The sequence below is a fragment of the Saccopteryx leptura genome, chromosome X, assembly GCF_036850995.1.
Source record: "Saccopteryx leptura isolate mSacLep1 chromosome X, mSacLep1_pri_phased_curated, whole genome shotgun sequence".
Taxonomy (NCBI): Eukaryota; Metazoa; Chordata; class Mammalia; order Chiroptera; family Emballonuridae; genus Saccopteryx; species Saccopteryx leptura.
Window position 1 is genome coordinate 130,703,962 of NC_089516.1, and position 21,251 is coordinate 130,725,212.

The window sequence follows — 21,251 nt, forward strand, 5'->3', positions numbered from 1 at the left end:
CTGAGGATCACATGGACTCAAACAGATCATCTGACTGAACAAAGAGACAAATTTTCAGAAATATCCACAAAGAACAATGACTATGCAGAATGTCCCTCTGAAGTGTCAGCTTAGTGATGTGAGGCCAGAGTATACCCTCCTTCATTGAAGACACAAGGTGGACAATCACAATTGGGCCTTTGACTGAACTGTGACAAGGTGAACACTTCATAGCCTGTCTTAATATCTTCGGTTGTTCCTATCTTGCTGGCTTTTTTCTCAGAGTAAGGAGTAGTGAGCCAAGGGGATTCCTTGGGGGCACTACATGACACTGGGACTGTGTACTTAGATGAGGTAGTCTTTGAAGCATAGTGGATCTCGGTGCTGTACATAACCATATTATGAGAGATAACTGTAGCCCTGATGCCACATTCAGTAACTTGGTAGGTAAACTTATAGATATATGGTTGAACATGGTTGACAGGGCAACCCAGGCCCAACTGTAACTCATGAAAGTGTACATATACATCACTGTTCAACATAAAGGGGTGTACCGTAACCATGAACCAGTCTACAGAACAGAGTACAGTCATTGGATTTTGCCCAGAACATGCCAAAAACACAGAGGTGAGGATGAACATCCCTCCTAAGAACTCGAAGACTTTCATCCCTGTAACTGATCACGTAACAACTCTTAGGAATCAGGAAGTTGTCTGGTGAAGATTTCTAGGGTACAAAAAACACAAAAGGCAAATCACGTTATTTCCTATTGGAAGTTCAAATATCATCATTTAAAAAATAAAACATTTTTAAAGCACTAAAAAAGGTTAAGAGGATAGAACTTACATATTCTCACCAAAAAAAAAAAAAAAGGTTACTATGTAATGTGTTAATTAACTTGATGGAGGGAATACTTTCACAATGTATACATATGTAAAATTGTCATGATGTACACTTTAAATATCTTAAAATTTTGTCAATTATAACTCAATAAAATTGAAAACAAAAAGGAAAGAAGACAAACTTTTTGTGAAAGATAACTGAATTTTAAATTCATTGTTGAAACTCATATTTAAGAATGATTATAACTGCTTCTTTAAGTGACTTAACCATGCTGTTTTGGTATAAAACAAATATCCTTCAAATGAAGAATGAAAGTCTATACTGATCAGGGTGTCACTCTTTTGTGTGTAATTCCTGCAAACAAATAAAAAACAAACAAACCCACCACCTTAGTTTTCATACTAAACATTAAATAAAAAGACAGAAGATACAATTTAATTGAAGTTGATAGCAACCTTGGACTTCAAGCCAGCAACCTTTGGGCTCAAGCCAGTGACAATGGGGACTTGTCTATGATCCCACACTCAAGCCACTGACCCCATGCTCAAGCTGGTGAGCCTACCTTCGAGGTTTTGAACCTGGGTCCTCAATATCCCAGGCTGACGCTCTATCCACCGTGCCACTGCCTGGTCAGGCTTTATATATATATTGTTGTTGTTGTTGTTAGCAACAAATTTAATTAAGTGAAAACCTAAGAAAAAGTTATGGTTTATTCCTAACAACCAAATATTAAAAATTTTCTTAGTGGCTTCCTTAAACTGATCAAAAGAAGGCTTCAAAAACTGTAGTGGTACGGACCTGAAGATGGCAGCGGAGTAGGCGGATGCACAGACGCCCAGCTCTCACCACCAAACTGGAATACAAATCAATTTGGGAAAAATCAGCGTGAAAAACCAACTCTGGACTACAAGAACAGCTCTCAAAAACCAAGGAGCAAAGAAGAAGCCACAACAAACCTGGTAGGGAGTGCCTGAATCTCCTCTGCTTTACAGGAACAGAGGGTGGGGGTGAGGCTGAGAACCCAGAGGGGATCTAACTCCAGGGAAAAGAGCAGAATATACTGCTCACAGCCACTTGCCTGGCGACCAGGGAGCGAGGTGTGTTGAAAAGACCAGCTTATCTCCCAAGTGGAAAGGAAAGAGAGAGGGACAGACTGTGAGGGGCTAAGGAATGCAGGAAACAACCTAAAAAAAGAGTTGACTCATTCATGCTGGAGGTGGCCATAGCTGGGGGAGGGACTGATCCTTCCCCAAAAAACAGTACTGAATTACTTCTGGATCAGAGATTTCCAGACATCTCTCCAGCTCCAATCAGCGCAACAAGACACAGCTGAAAACAAGAAGTGGGGAGAAGGGTCAGTAACTCAGGTCTCCATGGAGATATGAGATACACCTCCCCCTACTAAAGCTGAGAAAACACCCTGTCCCCAGAGAGATTAGTTGGCTGAAGAGGCCTTCAGAGTCTCAGGTTACACCCATCACATTCCTGGATACGGTTTCAAGGAAGCCCCCTGCTGAGATCAGTAAACAAGACTATCACCTGTAAAGAAAACAAATCAAGACTTCAAAGCTGCCCAAATCCGAAAGTGGATTACAAATAATAGCTGATACCAACCCAAGAAGACCTAGAAATAACACAACTGAAAACGGGAGGCAGACAACACCAAGCCTAGACTCAACCAGCTCTATAAGCAAAACACCCAAACATAGACATAATGAGAAGACAAAAAACTGTAATCCAAATGTAATCACAAGAGACACCTTCAGGAGATGAACTGAGTGATATGGAAATAATCAAACTTCCAGATGCGGAGTTCAAAATAATGATTGTAAGGATGCTTAAGGATCTTAGAACAACAATGGATGGTCATTATGAACACCTAAATAAAGAAATAGCAAGTATAAAAAAGAATCAGTTGGAGATGACAAATACAATATCAGAAATAAAGACCACAATGGAAGGAATTAAAAACAGGATAGATAGAGCTGAGGATCGAATCAGCAAGTTGGAGGACAACTGGAATTAAGGCATGAAAGCAGAGAAGAAAAAAGAAAAGAGACTCAAAAAGTCTGAGGAAACTCTTAGAGAGCTCTGTGACAACATGAAGAGAAATAACATCCGCATCATAGGGGTTCCTGAAGAAGAAGAAAAAGAACAAGGGATAGAGACTTTGTTCAATCATATCATAGCTGAAAACTTCCCTAAATTAATGCAGGAGAAACTCTCACGAGTTCAAGAAGCACAGAGGACTCCATTAAAGAGAAACCCAAAGAAACCTACACCAAGACTCATCATAATTAAAATACAAAAGCTAAGCAATAAAGAGAAAATATTAAAAGCTGCAAGAGAAAAAAAGCTATCACCTACAAAGGAGCCCCCCCCATAAGGATGACATCAGACTTCTCAACAGAAACACTTGAGGCCAGAAGGGAATGGCAAGAAATATTCAAAGTAATGCAGAACAAGAACCTACAACCAAGACTACTTTATCCAGTAAGGCTATCATTTAAAATCGAAGGAGAAATAAAAAGTTTCCCAGACAAAAAACAACTCAAGGAATTCATTACAACCAAACCAATGCTGCAGGAAATGTTAAGGGGCCTGTTGTAAACAGATCAAAGTGGGAAAAGAATAGAGCAAAAAAGGAATACAGCTTTAAAGAATAAAGTGGCGATAAACAACTACATATCAATAATAACCTTAAATGTAAAGGGATTAAATGATCCAATCAAAAGACATAGAGTAGCTGCATGGATAAGAAAACAGGACCCATACATATGCTGTCTACAAGAGACACACCTTAAAACAAAAGATACACATAGATTGAAGATAAAAGGATGGAAAAAAATATTTCATGCAAATGGAAATGAAAAAAAAAAGCTGGGGTAGCAATACTTATATCAAACAAAGTGGACTTTAAAACAAAGGATATAGTAAGAGATAAAGAAGGCCACTACATAATGATAAAGGGAGTAATCCATCAGGAAGATATAACTATTATAAATATCTATGCACCTAATATAGGAGCACCTAAGTATATAAAGCAGACTTTGATGGATTTAAAGGGCAAGATCAACAGCAATACTATAATAGTAGGGGATTTCAATACCCCACTAACATCACTAGATAGATCCTTAAGAAAGAAAATTAACAAAGAAACAGCAGACTTATTGGACACACTAGATCAACTCGATTTAATAGATATCTTCAGAAGCTTTCACCCTAAAGCAGCAGAATATACATTCTTTTCAAGTGCTCATGGTACATTCTCTAGGATAGACCACATGTTAGGGCACAAAAGTGCTCTCAACAAATATAAGAAGATTGAAATCATATCAAGCACTTTCTCCGATCACAACGGCATGAAACTAGAAATGAACCACAACAGAAAAGCTCAAAATTTCTCAAACACATGGAAACTAAATAGCAGTTGTTAAATAATGAATGGATTAAGAATGAGATCAAAGAAGAAATAAAAAAATTCCTAGAAATGAACGACAATGAGCATACAACAACTCAAAATTTATGGGACACAGCAAAAGCAGTCCTGAGAGGGAAGTTCATAGCACTACAGGCACACTTTAAGAAGCTAGAAAAAGGTCAAATAAATAACTTAACCCTGCATCTAAAAGAACTAGAAAAAGAACAGCAAGTAAAGCCAAAATGTAGTAGAAGGAAGGAAATAATAAAGATCAGAGCAGAAATAAATGACATAGAGGCTAAAGAAACAATACAGAGGATCAATGAAACTAGGAGCTGGTTCTTTGAAAAGGTAAACAAGATTGATGAACCTTTAACTAGACTCACCAAGAAAAAGAGACAGAGGACTCAAATAAATAAAATTAGAAATGAGAGTGGAGAAATAACAACTGACACAACAGAAATACAAAATATTCTAAGAAAATACTATGAAGAACTCTGCCAAAAAACTCGACAACCTCGATGAAATGGACAAATTCCTTGAAACATACAATCTTCCAAAAATCAATCTGGAAGAATCAGAAAACCTAAATAGACCGATTACACCAAATGAGATCGAAATAGTTATAAAAAATCTCCCAACAAAGAAAAGTCCGGGGCCTGATGGCTTCACAACTAAATTCTACCAAATATTCAAAGAAGAACTAACTCCTATCCTTCTCAAACTATTTCAAAAATTCAAGAGGAAGGAAGACTTCCAAGCTCCTTTTATGAGGCGACCATAATTCTGATTCCAAAACCAGGCAAAGACAACACAAAGAAAGAAAATTATAGTCCAATATCTCTGATGAATATAGATGCTAAAATCCTCAACAAAATATTAGCAAACCGGATCCAAAAATATATGCAAAAAATCATACACCATGATCAAGTGGGAGTTATTCTGGGGAGGCAAGGCTGGTACAACATTCGTAAATCAACCAATATGATTTATTACATAAACAAAAAGAAGGAGAAAAACCATATGATAATTTCAATAGATCCAGAAAAAGCATTTGATAAAATCCAGCACCCATTCATGATCAAAACTCTCAGCAAAGTGTGAATACAGGGAACATACCTCAACATGATAAAAGCCATCTATGAGAAACCCACAGCCAACATCATACTCAATGGGCAAAAATTAAAAGCAATCCCCTTAAGATCCACTGCCTTTCACCACTCTTATTTAACATAGTCCTGGAAGTCCTAGCTACAGCAATCAGACAACAAGAAGAAATAAAAGGCATTCAAGTTGGAAAAGAAGAAGTAAAACTATCATTATTTGCAGATGATATGATATTGTATATAGAAAACCCTAAAGTCTCAGTCAAAAAAACTACTAGACCTGATAAACGAATTCAGCAAAGTGGCAGGATATAAAATCAATACTCAGAAATCAGAGGCATTTTTATATGCCAATAATGAACAGTCAGAAAGAGAAATTAAGGAAACAATCCTCTTCACTATTACAACCAAAAAAATAAAGTACCTAGGATTAAACTTAACCAAGGAGACTAAAGACTTGTACTCGGAAAATTACAAAGCATTGATAAAAGAAATCAAGGAAGATACAAACAAGTGGAAGCATATACTGTGCTCATGGTTAGGAAGAATAAACATCATTAAAATGTCTATTTTACCCAAAGCAATCTATAAATTCAATGCAATACCAATTAAAATACCAATGACATACTTCAAATATATAGATCACATATTCCAAAAATTTATATATGGAACCAAAAAAGAACACGAATAGCCTCAGCAATCTTAAAAAAGAAGAATAAAGTGGGAGGTATCACACTTCCGGATATCAAGTGTGATACTACAAGGCCATTGTACTCAAAACAGCCTGGTACTGGCATAAGAACAGGCATATAGATCAATGGAACAGAACAGAGAACCCAGAAATAAACCCAAAGCTCTATGGACAACTGATATTTGACAAAGGAGGTAAGGAAATACAATGGAGTAAAGACAGCCTCTTTAACAAATGGTGTTGGGAAAATTGGACAGCTACCTGCAAAAAAATGAAACTAGATCACCAGCTTACACCACTTACAAAAATAAACTCAAAATGGATAAAAGACTTAAATGTGGGTGTGAAACCATAAGCATCTTAGAAGAAAACATAGGCAGTAAGCTCTTGGACATCTCTCGGAGCAATATATTTGCTGATTTATCTCCATGGGGAAGTGAAATAAAAGACAGGATAAACAAATGGGACTATATCAAACTAAAAAGCTTTTGCACAGCTAAAGAGTATAAGAACAGAATAAAAAGACAAACTACACAATGGGAGAACATATTTTACAATACGTCTGATAAGGGGTTAATAACCAAAATTTATAAAGAACTTGTAAATCTCAACACCAGGAAGACAACAATCCAATCAAAAAATGGGCAAAAGAAATGAATAGATACTTCTCCAAAGAGGACATACAGATGGCCAACAGGCATATGAAAAAATGCTCAACATCACTAATCATTAGAGAAATGCAAATTAAAACCACAATGAGATATCACCTCACACCAGCCAGAATGGCGCTCATCAACAAAACAACACATAATTAATGCTGGCGAGGATGTGGAGAAAAGGGATCCCTCCTGCACTGCTGGTGGGAATGCAGACTGGTGCAGCCACTGTGGAAAACAGTATGGAGATTCCTCAAAAATTTTAAAATTGAACTGCCTTTTGACCCAGCTATCCCACTTTTAGGAATATACCCCAAGAACACCATAGAACGGCTCCAAAAGGAGAAATGCACACCCAAGTTTGTGGCAGCATTGTTCACAATAGCGAAGATCTGGAAACAGCCCAAGTGTCCATCAGAGGACAAGTGGATTAAAAAGCCTTGGTACATATATACTATGGAATACTACTCAGCCATAAGAAATGATGACATCAGATCATTTACAATAACATGGATGGACCTTGATAACATTATACAGAGTGAAATAAGTAAATCAGAAAAAACTAAGAACTATATGAATCCATACATAAATGGGACATAAAAATGAGACTCAGAGACATGGAGAAGAATGTGATGGCAACGGGAGTAGGTGGGTTGGGGGAGGGGGGGTGGGGCGAGGAAGGAGAGAGAGGGTGGGGGAGGGGAGGGGCACAAAGAAAACCAGATAGAAGGTGACAGAAGACAATTTGACTTTGGGGGAGGGGTATACAGCACAATCAAATGTCAAAATAATCTGGAGATGTTTTCTCTCAACATATGTACCCTGATTTATCAATGTCACTACATTAAATTTAATAAAAAAAAAACTGTAGTGGTAGCATCATAAATCATTAAGACCAACAGAGGCCCTGGTATATCATTTTGGATACCTTGTAAAATAGTGAAATTGCAGAAATAAAATTACTGCTTTTTAATTTTATATTTTTGATCTATCTTATACATGAGAACTATTTAAACATCATATATTAAAGAAAGAGAGTTTTGGGTATTTTATACCTTTATTGACAAGGGATTTTCTAAAATATGCTTGCACATCATTGAGTCACATGTTTTGCTTTACATTCTAGTTTTATTTTTACTAGATTTTCATTTATTTTTTTTAATAAGAAGATCTGTGGCCACTTCCTAGTCCTATAGTCTTTTCCTTTCTAAAGAGTGACAGGCAGAGCAGTGGGGAGTAAGAACAAGTGTCGAAAAGCAACATCAGAAGGAGGTGACAAGTGAAGAAGGAAGATGAATATTATCAACTATTGTCTACCTTAGCTTTCATTTTAAAAAGAAAAATGACATAAATAAAATAGAAAAATACCTAAAACTTCAAGTTGTGTGTGTGCGTGCACATGCAGGGTTTTCCATACTGAGTCAGGTAACCCATGCAGAAATGAATTCAGCCTTTGACTAATATTTATTGAGTGTCTACTATATGCATAACACTGTGCTGAAAAGCATCCCAACACATCTCTCTCACCCCCTTTTCCAAGTTGCACAATTGCACCTCTTTCTCTTCATTTGATATTTATGAATTTGCTGCATTCTTTAATAGAAACCATGGCATGAGAGCCCACTAGAAAAGTGCACTGGCTTGGATGAAATGCTGTGTTTCAAAATCAGGCATGTGATCAGTCTGGTACAGATTGGTCTTACCATCTCTCACTCTCTCATCATATGACCACTCATTCTTTCTGAGGTGTTGGGATATAAAGAGAAGTCTAAGGGGTCTACCAGGCTCCTTCCTTTCCTTTTTGTTTATTCTGAAAGGTCTCTCCTGAGATTGCTCCTTTGTTTTACACAAAGCAAAAAACAGAAGCAGCAGCAACGCACACACACACAAAACGACTCTCTTACCCCTCCAAAAAACAAAACAAACAAGATAAAACAACAACAATAACCCAAGTAAATTCTGATGCCACAGCTGGTCCTGGATGATGAATCCACAGTTAAATAAACAAATCACATGCTCTGGATTGATGCGTGATTTTTGATAAAGTTCCTTTTGGAAGCTGAGATAATTACTCTATCACTACTGCCCTATTATCTTGCTCTAAAGAAGACCACCTTATCCTGGGCAGGCTTTAGGAGTGGCTTTCTCTTCCTCTCTCTCCTTCTCTCTTTCTGTCCTTAACATTATTTCACAGCCTGGGCCTATTTACCCTCAATAAAAAGTTCCCCTTTAAGTAGTTATTGCAATAGACCAGAGAAACAATCTTTGCATTCCATTTTTTTTTGTTGTTGTTCAAACCCAAACTGAGACCCAAGTTTAAGGCTGTATTTTTGGCCAGGAAGTTATACCATTTATTTTTCTCCCTCCCTCAAGTATCTTTCCTATCCTCCTCCCCCCTCCTCCCTTTCATGGATAATCCAAATAGTTATTTAAAAAACCCAGATTCTCTGAGAAAGAAGACAATTGTCCCCCAGCCAATCATTTTAGATTATCTCACTAATGAGTTTGCTAATGCTTAGCTCAATGCCACACTTGGGGACTTGCTCCTTTTTGCTGATACATGTAATCAGAAATGGGCAGCCTCTCTTACTTTTAGCCTGTAATTACCAGGGAAGCATACAGTGTGTATGTGTGTGTTGGAAGATGGTTATTAGTAATTCATAACACAGTGAGAACTCATCAAATAGGTAGTGTTTTCTAGCTTCTAGTAGAGATTTGCTGACAGAATGGGATCTTGGACAGAGAAGGGGTGCTCTATGATGATTGGGGGCTTATAAAAAGAAAGCTGAAGAACTAGAGACACAAAGGGGTTCCTAGAAGAGTGGATTGTGAGGGGGCATCAAATTGAACGTATTTTTAGCCAGAGTTGGGGCTTTGCATAAAGAACATCCTGGGAGCTATGGACAGAATCTTATTTAAAGTCTCCAGAAATATTCAGAGCGATGAGAAGTTGAGGATGGGGGAAAAATAAACACAGAGAAAGGAGCGCTCACCTTGGGACTACTGTCCAGCTTCTGGAGGAGATGACTGGGTTATCAGAAAATGGGTCTCAGAATTAGTATTATCATAGCCCCATTTTGATTTGATTGCAAATTATTCTTGTGACATTCCAGAAGCAATGACTTAGATAAAGTTGTATAGCCAAGTAGGGCTCAGCTATTGGTACATACCGTCCTGAGCTGAGCTATAGACAGGCCAGCACAACCAGAGCTGCTGATGACACCTGGATGCAAAATGTTTGCTTTCTTAACAGCTACAGAGCACAGTAGCTGTCTGTTTCTTTAAAAATGTGGTTTATGCATATACATTTTCCATTAGTTCCTTTAACAGAGCTTTCCTCTTCTTTTTTTTTCAAGAACTCCTTAATAAGTTATTCCATAATAAATATTTTTTTCTTAAAATATCACAAAACATTGCATTCTGGGAAAGTGAACTCTATTTCTTTTTTTTCCCAGTGGACATGTGAAAATTTGTTTTATTTTTATTAGTTATCAGGAAAATACAAATTAAACCACAGGACGATACCACTGATTACTCACTGGAATGGCTGAAATAAAAATGGAAGAATATATCAAGTTGGTGGGAATGTAAAATTGGAGCCTTCATATATTATTGATGGCAGTGTTGAAAAATATATATCAAAGTATATATTTTGCACATATATGGAAGTATGTATCTGTATTTTATATATATACCCAATAGAAAAGCACACATCTATAAAACAAAATATATGTACAAAAAGTTCATAGTATAATAACATTACTTTTAGTAACTCAAAACTAAAAACTATGCACATTCCCCAAAGCAGCAGAATGGATAAATTGTTGCATATTAAAAAATGGAATAGAAGACCACAGCAATAAGAATGTATGCCGCACTACTACATGCAACAATATGGACAAATCTCAAAAATATAATGTTGGGTGACAGGATTCAGACACAAAATAATGCATAATATAAAAGTTCATATTCATGAAGTTTAAAAACAGGCAGTGCTAATTTGTTGTATTAGAAGTGATGGTACAAATTTTGGGGAGTGTGAACTCTATTTCTTAATATCTTACAGAAAAGATTAGATACTAGTCTAAACACAAAGTATTTTTCTTCTCAGGAAGAAAAAAACAAACCCTCTTTTTAAAAGAGACAAAAGCTGTAGTCTAAATTTGTTTTGTAATGTTGGTGAGTGAATTGAGAAGTGTAACACAAATCTCCTTGAAAGCAGACAGAATTTTTGCCTCCCCATCTCCTCTGATGTCGTCAGTGACACATATAAATTCTTTGCATGGGGAACGGGGAAGGGAATTAGCTAAACATTTCCACATCTGGTTTTGGAACAGTTTGGAACTGACTCCATAGGTTCCTGGAAGCTTTTGGGGTCGACAGTTATTTATTTTTAAAATTCAGTGTACTCTTGACAGCAGTTATCATTTGTATATTGTTTTCCCAGAATCTTGTTGTCAAAACAAAAGGAAACAGAAGGGAAAAGGAAAGTCCAAGGCAGCATGCAATTATCTCAGGGAAATATAACTGTCAGGGTTTTGATTTGCAGCAAAGTTTGTTTGCTCTCCTGCAGCTGATTTGAAGAAAAATGAATCTGAGTTGGAATAAAGATTCTTTTATATTACAAGACTGGAAAAAACAATACTAACACTTTGTGAACTCTTTAGTTTAAAAATTCAAATAGTCACATTCTGACTTTGTCCTGGCAACTGCCTCAAGGTTTGGGAGTCTTTTTAAATTGAGGTTCTTTTTCAAGCCCAGTGTTAAAGAATTAGTTGGTTCACTGCTCTCAAAAAAAAAATAAATGAAGATTGTGATTATACTAATGATGTCAAAAGTACATTAAAGTGAGTCAAAAACTGAATAATGCTTTTGTAGAATTTAGATTAATTCTAAGGCATCTGGGTCGGGTTCGTTTTCTAGCCTTCTGAAGCACAGTGTGAAAAGTAACTGCACATTATTCATCATTTTGTGTAGAAGAAGAATTATGAACTGCTAATGCTTAACAATGTCCATTTGCTCAATAGAATAGAACTTGACTCAAGCTAGAAAAGACTTCATTCAAATTAGCTAAAAATGTAGTCATTAAAAGTGTTTATTTAAAACTAACTGTAGAAAAATTGGGAGATATAGAAAAGATAAAAAAAATTGTAACCTCATAATAACTATTGTTACTTTTTTTTGGTTTATACATTTCTACTTTTTTGGAGAACACATACACACACACACACACACACACACACACACACACTATTTTGGAAAAAAAGCCAAGGCTTTTTTGAAAGCTGTTTTTAATTTTTGACATTGAATTTGAGAGCAATCAAAGCATTATTTTTGTTTGGGCCATCTGGTTTTGTTCTTATAATCTGTTAAGCTATCAAGCATAGTTTAAATGTCATGGTTCATCTCATGCACAAATAAAGGTTGTGAAATAAATAAGAGCCCAAGCTCCTTGTAAGAAAGAGTTTTTGTTGGACCACAAATTTGGTTACTAAAAGGTGAATAGTTTGATGTGAAATCAAACCACAATAAGGTTTCCACAACAAGGGTAAACTGTACCCTGATTGAATGTAAATATTTCCAAATAAATACAGAAAGATGGACTTAAATGGAAATTGCAAATATCAGCTCATGGGCACTCCTTCTCTTTTGTGCAGAGAATCTGAGTTGGTTTAATTTTAAAGTTGAACTAAGGGATGTATTTCATAATTTCTATATAATGTAAGCAAACTCCCAAATGCACACCCCAATTCAGTTTATGTTTTAATTTAATAACTTATTTGAATTTTGACTTTCCAGAAAACCACACCCTTTACCACAAAGCCCTAGAGCCCCTTCTTATTTTAAAGATAAGGGAAATTTGTGTCTGAGCCAAGTTCCCAACTCCACAGCAGCTTGGTTGCATTTTTAACCCATTAGAAGTCTTTGGATGTCTGACCAAACTAGATAAAGGCCTGTTTGCCTGAGATGATTTCTGGGTGTGACCATAAGAAGGCAGAAGGTTGAATTAGACACTCCTCTAAGGACTTCACCACTTTTTTGATAGATCTGTCTCAATAAATGAGGGCTCTAAACAGCTTCCAAAAATGGTCAGGCACATTCCTCCTTCCCATTCAAAATTGGGATATTGGGGTACAAGTTTTCTTAAAGTGAGGTGCACATACATAACACAAGCTGAAGGATTTCTTAAGTCCAAATCAAACTACAGTTGACATTACAGTCTGTTTGGTTGATTTTTAACTGACTTGACCAATATGCCTCTTTCCAATACCCAAAGCTACCTTATGTATAACCACCCAGAATCTGGTCACTTGGTGTGTGTATATACTCCCTAACTAAGGTCACTCACCATCCCTTGGCTCCTGAGAGGCAGAAAAGTTTTAGAAAAGGTTCCTTTGATAGGAAGGCTGTTGATTGTTGTTAGGGAGCCCATGATTTGGGAGGCATATATGCATATTAGATTAAGTAAAGATGCATTGCTCTGTGGCCAGCACATTGTGGGAAGATCAAATCACACACACACACACACACACACACACACACACACTAAGAAGAAAAGAAAGGTTAAATCTGATTCCTACTGTTGTCTTGATCCCTACTAATTTTTCCCATTCTGTAACCCTTGGACCATAAATCCATAAATTCTTTAAGGAGCCTGGTCTTGGAGTATTAGAGTATCTGGTACATAGTAAGTACTCAGTAAATATTTGTTGAATGAAAGAATGAATGAATCAATGAATGACTAACAGAAATCACCACTTGCCTTGTGCCTCCTTGTTCAGCTCCTAAAGGCCTGAATCTGGTTACTCGCTAGTCCTCTCCCTCATTGCTCCAAACTTCCAGTTGAAGGTATAGGGTAGCAGTAAAGCCTTGGTTGAGAATTCAAGAACCTTGTCCCAGCAGAAAGGGTCCCAGCAGGCCTTTTTGCCCACCTGCCTGCCTACTTACTGGGCTCACTGATGGCAAGGGCTCTATTTCTGCCCAGACCAGTGGTACCCACTGCCCTGTCAATCAGCTCTTAGCAAGTCACTCCGAATGACACCAACACTTCTTGCACTAATCCCCAATCCCTGGTAACAGTGCTCTTCTTTCTGTTAAGCAACTGAACATAACTTGTGTTAGTATGTCTGGATCCTAACATAGGTTCACAGGCTATTCCCACTCTGAAGGTCGCAGGCAAGCAAACTAAGTCAATCTCTACAGAGAAAACAAGGTGTAACTCTCCTCTAGTCTGACTTTACATGGGAAGAAAATAGAAAGCCCCAGATCCCATCAGACCAAGTCTAGGCAACTGAGAGACACAGCATCATCAGAAGCCTCAGGTCCACGAGGTACTGAGGAACAATGAAGTGTCTTGAAGGGGCTTGCTGGAGTCACTAGCTTTATTGAGGCAAATGGACATGTCCCTTTGAAATTGCCAATGGATGGTTTTCCTTTGTTAGCATTAGCCAAAACCACAGGTTGGATATCTGTTCCTCCTCAGAGCACATCTGCATGGCCACTACCAGTTTTGAGCTCAGAGGCAGAAATCTGAAAATTCCACAGGTTCCAAGGAAATTGCCCACAAGATAGGTTAAGTCTCCCCTGCTACAAGTTGATCCTTGGCTCACTTTGGGTTGGGCTCTCTGCTCTGCCAATCCAGGACAACCTCAGATTTTGTTTCAGCTTCCCCTAACCCCTGTGTTCCTCAAAATGCTTTGAAGTTGACTCCATCAACTCATATGTTATTGAATTTCATTGGCAATTATCACTCTCCATTTCACTTACCTGCACCCTTTTTATAACATAGGTGTTACCTTATGTGTGATAGCTCCTTATCTTAAAAATATTAAAATACTTGGAGCACAGTGTTGGCTTTGTACTTTCTTCATACAATTACTTTTTGGTTAAAATATATATACATAATAGGTTGAACCAGTGTTCACCACTTCATATTATACTATATATATTTTTTATTTTGTTTTTTAAATGTTCATTTTATTGACTATAAAGAGAGAAAAGGAGAGAGACAGAAACATCAGTTCTTGAATGTGTCCTGTGCGGAGATTGAACCAGCAACATCTGCGCTTTGGGACATTATAACCAATTGAGCTATCCGGGCTATATAAATATTTTTAAATAAATACATAATGTACAAATAATATTTAAAATAAATATAAAAATCTGATTATATATATGTATATATCTGATTTACTATATATATATGTTTATATCTCGTAATATATATTATCACATGCACATATGTATATGTAACATCATATACACACATGTTTATATGATCATATACACATATGTTATATCACTATTGAAATATTTGTTAACAGTGAAAACAGGAGGTCCCTTCCCTCCCGGCAACACCTCTTCCTCTTAAAAATAATAAAGGTCTTTTTTCTGAAATTTTTCTCAAGGGCCAAGACTTTGAATTTACATTACTTGGCTGCAAATATGTATGTATTTATGCATATGTAACATACACATATATATCAAATACATTGAATTGTTTTCCCCCAAATTCATATGGTGAAGTCCTAGCCCTTTAGTACCTCAGAATGTGACCTTATTTGTAATACAATCTTTAAAGAGATAATCAAGTTCAAATAAGGGCATTAGGGTGGGCTCTCTAATTGAATATGACAGTTGCCCTAATAAAAAGGGGCAATTTGAACACAGACACCCAGAGAAGGAAGATGATGTGAAGACATATAGGGAGAAGACAGCTATATGACTGGTAATACATTTACAAGTCAAAGAGCAGCAAGGATCATCAGCAAACACCAGAAACCAGAAGATGCAAAGAAGGATCCTCTCCTAGAGCCATCAGATACCTTGATTTTGGACTTCTAGCTTCCGAAACTATGAGAGAATAAATGTTCTGTGGTTTTTAAGTGATTCAGTTTGTGGTACTTTGTACAATAGCCCTAGCAAACTAATAAATATATATTTCCCAACAAATTGAACAGACATATGTGCCTCTTTCCAGAGACAAGAGCTTACAACTATTAATGTCCTAACTCTTATGTCTTGCTATAACTTTAAATTTCATTTGGAATTAGAAAGATGATGAGAAAACAAAGAATGAAGACAAAAAGTGACAAAGAAAGGAGCTTGTTAAAATGGATACTAGCTATTGTTCAAAATGGTTGAACTAACCAAAGTGCTGGGATTTGATGCTTACAGGAGAAATAGAATTAGGGAAGTAGATTTTAGTGTGATATCAGGAAGGCTTTCCTATCTTTAAATATTGTCCAAAAATGAACAAAGAAGCTTGGTGCAGAACTGAGTTTCCTTGGTTCTCTGCAGGCATTCATGGAGAGAGCCTAGATGGTCAGTTGTCAGGATGGCTAGAGAGGGAACTCGTGTCTTAGAGCTGTGATGGCGAACCTTTTTATAAAAACCGCCCACTTTTGCAGTGCTGGTCAACCTGGTCCCTCCTGCCCACTAGTGGGTGTTCCAGCTTTCATGGTGGGCCAATTGTGGTGCCATTTGGTTGCTTTGCTACTGCCCACCAGGTTGACCAAAAGTGAGCGGTTTTTATAAAAAGGTTCGCCATCACGGTCTTAGAGGGTATTTAAGGTTCTATCACAGACTGCCTTGTGTGTGTGATCCCATACATGTGTTCATATTATATCATAATTTATAAATGTGCCTATAATTGTGCATCATAATATGTTCATAATTAGCACATATACTAAGAAAACAGACATTGAAGAACACACCCACATCATTACACATGCATAACTTATTTATATAGATTTCATTAATATATTCAAGACTATATAATACTGTGTAATAAGGACATGACCCTTTTCCAGGTTTTTGTTGTGACTAGAGCTTAGTGATAAGGGTGGCAATACAAGGGGAAGGTGGCAGGGGATAAGGGAGAGTGAGTCATGGAATAGAGGAAAATTCTTGTGAAACCTTTAGTAAGTTGAACTAGCCAAAGAGAAGAAACAATTACCTTAGGATGCATGTTGCTAATGAATGCCCAAAATAAATCAACATAAAGTACAGATGCTCAGAGAGTTGAAAGTTATGGTGGTTTGATGCTGACAAGCTTAGTGTGGTTCCTGGAGAAGGAACTTGGCAGGGCCACTTTCACTGCTTGCTGCAATACAAATGCTGAATGCTATTTTTGTTTTTTTGCCTTTTTTCCCTGTGAAAGTAAAAATCCTCTTCAGATTTCTTAAGGTTAAGGAAAACAGGTACTAATGCAAGTTTTTCATAAAAGAAGTGGCAGAAAGTGAACTTTTGAAAAGCAAGGGGTTACTTGTATTCAGAATGGGGTTTATTGCTTGGCTCTAAATGATGGGGAGCTGATATGACCTTTCTAAACAGGATGATCTGTAGAAGCCCTGCACTGGGTGTTTCTCTTTATAAACATCTTGCGCTGGAATGAAAAGGCTGAGGCTCTGCTCCTTGTAACTGCTGTCTATGGAGGCCTTTAGCACAGCTATAGGGAGAGTGCTAAAAAATACACATATTTTCTATGTAACCTAGAAAGGAGCAGCAGTAATGATTTTCTCCCTTATGCTGATGCTTCGTTGCAATCTTTTAAGCAATTGCAGAATCCAGGGTGGGTTTTTTGTTTGTTTGTTTGTTTGTTTGTTTGTTGGGTTTTTTTTTGTTAAGTTTGTTCGAATGTACATGGGTCACATATGGCAACAAATCTCAAAAACCAGGCATTATTTTTTAACTTAAATATATATTTTTGTATAGAGACTCTCCTATTAGAGTACATTTTCCCCTATTATCTCCTTTGATCCTTGAACTTCTCACATAAGGACCCCAAAGACAGGCATCATATGTAAAAGCTGTGGAAATGAGGGTCCAGTGGGGTAGAGAGCCTTGACCAAGACCAAGGTTGGATAAGTTAGTTTGGGTCTCAGGCCTTCCCACCAGCCTGCCTGTTTTCTTTCACCTTTTACAACATATACAAAATTGCAAGACATTATTAGGAGGTAATCGTTGTGGAAAGGAAAGAAAGTCCTGAAGTGGCTTGATCTACGGACTACTGCTCCAAGATACATGGCAACTTCAGCTTCAAGGTCTGAGGGCAGTTAGTTAGGAGAGGGAGCAGAAGTGATTCTCAAATTTGGCCAAGGCAGCTGAACAAATCAAAGTACAGAGGGCCTCTAGGAGCTACTTCTCACAGCTGAAAACAGCTGAGAGAAGCTCTAATATGGTAAATGGCAGTGAGGGGCAGGCACTAAGCTATTTAGAATGGCTCAACATTTGAAAAAAATAAGAGAAAGAACAAAATATTCACAAGCCAGAGACGGCAGATTTGGTAAGAGACCAGTTGAGTATATAGTGTGTGCTTTCCCTTTTGCACCTCCTGCTTTTTAAGGTTCTCATTTTTACTCTTAAGTTATGGGAACAAAGACAGAAGCCAAGTCCACCCATTAGACAAGACCATTCATTATAAGTAGCTGCCTAAATCTAGAAACTGAAATTTCCCTGAAGAAGGAAGGAAGGGAATGAACATTATTGAGACACCGTTCTAAGGCACTTTATGTGCAATATCTCATTTAAGCTTCACAGTAACCCTGTGTAGTAGGTACTGTTATTAATTGCCCCATTTTACAGAAGAAAAAATTGAAGGTCAGAAAAGTTAGGAAACACACTAAAGACACAAAGCTAGTAAGTGGCAAACACAGGAAGCATCTGCCATGCTCAGGGAGATTCCATAGTTTTTTTTTTCTAGTGTATGTCAATGTTGAGAAAGTAAACACAGGGAAGGCATTCAAAAAGGAAGACATAAAAAGGAAGCATAGATTGATTATGAGGATCAGAGTCTAGGGTGACGAGGAGGTGAGGAAATTAATAGCTTTTCAGGCAGGAGAAATGGAGAAAAAAGGAGGCAATAAACGAGAGACAAATTCAGAGGCATTTAGAGAAGATTATTTTAGGTTACCGTTTATATTTTATCACTCCTTATATTTTAGATTTCTTGAGAGCAAGCAGTCATTCCTGATTTCAATGTAACACATTTATTCCATGAGCTGCATGCATACCCTGAACATAATGAAACTCAGGACACGCCGTATATTCAGATCTTCCCAATCTATTTTGACAAGGGAAATGTGTATGGCTTCTGTACAAAGCCACCAAATATGGCAACCTCGAACTGTGAAGAGTGGCCTGCAAGCTCACCCAATAAATCTTTCTGAATGCAAAAATGGTCCCATGCATTCTCAAACTTTTACATTTGTCACGAGAGTGATGAGTTACATATTTCTAATTCCACCCTGAGGACAGAGATTATGTCTCTTTCTGATTTCGTTATATCTTTAAAAGGAATTCTGGGCTTCATTTACCAAGCCCGGATGTTTGTAAAACTCCAAACAGAGCTTGGATGGGGGTGGGGTGGGAACATATAGCTAAATGGTAGGGTCAGTAGGTGACTTTTTATCAGTACCATGTTCTAAACAACCAGAGTCAGGCAGCTCTAGTGCCCTGGCAAAATTTGGGTTCATTTAAAAAAAAAAGAGGTCACTTAATGTACATAAAGAAAGCAGCAGGGTTGGGCGCTCTTCATTCCTGGTCAAAGTCACTAGCTCAAGATGCTGGGAAAAGGAAGTGAGCTTATTTCCTCTCTAAATACCGTCTAGCATTCTCTCTGACTCTTTAGGAAGAATATTACATTGTTTGAGGAGTGCTCTGGCAAATAATAACAATTGAACAACTGTGGTGCCCACCTGTTAGAAATCAAGACTGGGGTATTAAAACCGGCAGTGCTGACCATGAGTGACCTGACCATTTTGCATGGAAGGTGAACCGCTCCAGGCTTCTCCAAACTATGGCCCGCGGGCCACACGCGGCCCCCTGAGGCCATTTATCCGCCCCCCCCACCACACTTCCAGAAGGGGCACCTCTTTCATTGGTGGTCAGTGAGAGGAGCACTGTATGTGGCGGCCCTCCAATGGTCTGAGGGACAGTGAACTGGTCCCCTGTGTAAAAAGTTTGGGGACCCCTGCCAGGTGCTCATTCTACGAGTTGTTCAGAGTACTTTTTCTAACTGCACAGAGGTAAGAGTTGAAAAGAGTAAGTCCTCAAAGGCATGACCCCAGACAGCATTGGTACATAAAGGAGATATTCCTTGTTCTTTGCTTCCTTGGAAAATGGGAAGAAAAACTCTTGTCACAAAATGGCAGCTACAGAACTAGGGGAGGGGAGATGATTAAAGAAATAGGAAGAACTGTCTTTTTAAGGGATATAGTAATTTGCAACACACCTCTCACCAGTAATGTACATTTAAATTCTGAGTCTCTGAATAAGCAACACTTTCAAAATGGATAATTTATCATTATTTATAAATGAACTGATTTTCAGGGAGGAGGACTTTTCTTGTGCTTTCCTTTTAGAGATTTTGCTTTTGAGAGATTGTAGACCTGGTAGGTATTATTTTAAATCAAGTTTTAAGTAGCATTTATTATTTCTAACTACAAGGATTTATGGTTTTATTCTGTCTCCTTCTTAAGATTCCATTAACTTATAAGGATGACTGGAAATTTGGTGCTAGTAGTATCTTTGGGGTTTCCAAGTTTGGCTAATTGGATATTAGAGATTGTGCAGGAGACAATGACCTAGGTCAACATTATAGAATAGAGCTGGATGAGATTTATATGAACACACTCTATGGACAGAAAAGGGGTGAGCAGAAAATCTAACCAAAGATTTTTCAAAATAATGAGGCACTAGAGGGCTTACAGCAGGATATACTAGTAGCTACGTGGCTTTGATGTGTCTGAGAGATCTGGAATGAAGCTGTCTTGCTTCTACTAGCTGTCAAACCTTGGGCTTGTTACTTTCTAAGCATTGTTTTCCTAATTTGTAAAATGAAGATAATAATAATAATGATGATGATAATAATAATTCATAAGGTTCTTGTGATGATTAAAATTAGACCATGAGTATAAAACTGTACAGTTCTAACACATAAATTCTTAATTAATGTTGGGTATTGTTAAAAGTATTATTGCTGAATAATATAAACTAATGTAAACCGCATTGAAACTGGGTTCATGGCCCCCTTGAGGAGCTCCTAATCTATTCTACACTTACATTGAAACCATATTTGATTTTTTAAAAAAGTCTGTGCATTGGAAATATACAGACCCAACCTTGAATAGGATTCTGCCACTTCCTAACAATGTGATTTTGGGCAAGTCACTTCTCACTCCTGGCCTCAGTTTTCTTATATAAAACAGGGCCAGTTATAATAACTACCTGATAGGATTGAGGGATTGAATCAAGTATGAGAAAGTGCACATATAGGGCTTGGCACCGAGCAAGTGCCTGATAAATGGGAACTATAGAATAGGCTCAGGCAGACAGCTTAGCTGTAGGGTTCCTGACACCTCACCTCTTTCCACCCGTTTGCTAGTCCCAACTAGAGTCCCATCAATCTGCCACTCCTCTCAGAGGCTTATGGAAATTTCTGGCAAAGATATCTCCTACAGGGACAAATTTTGGATATCCATCCACCCCTGTTACCACTGAATTATGGGGAATGAGAGAAGGAAAGAAGACCCATTGAGAGGGAGAGGAGAAAA

General features: G+C 37.6%; 2 protein-coding genes across 2 annotated transcripts in view; one reads left to right on the forward strand and one right to left on the reverse strand.

Moving 5' to 3' along the window:
- Positions 1-21,251, forward strand: part of HPRT1 (hypoxanthine phosphoribosyltransferase 1) — a 141,056-nt gene that overhangs the window by 111,096 nt on the left and 8,709 nt on the right. The window lies entirely within an intron of this gene.
- On the reverse strand, positions 111-647 carry PLAC1 (placenta enriched 1). The gene has a single exon (XM_066356426.1). It carries the CDS (start codon positions 645-647, stop codon positions 111-113), a length of 537 nt encoding a protein of 178 aa, XP_066212523.1.

Excerpts from the sequence above, each read along its gene's own strand:
- PLAC1 (XM_066356426.1), bottom strand. The coding sequence starts at position 647 with ATGAAAGTCTTCGAGTTCTTAGGAGGGATGTTCATCCTCACCTCTGTG.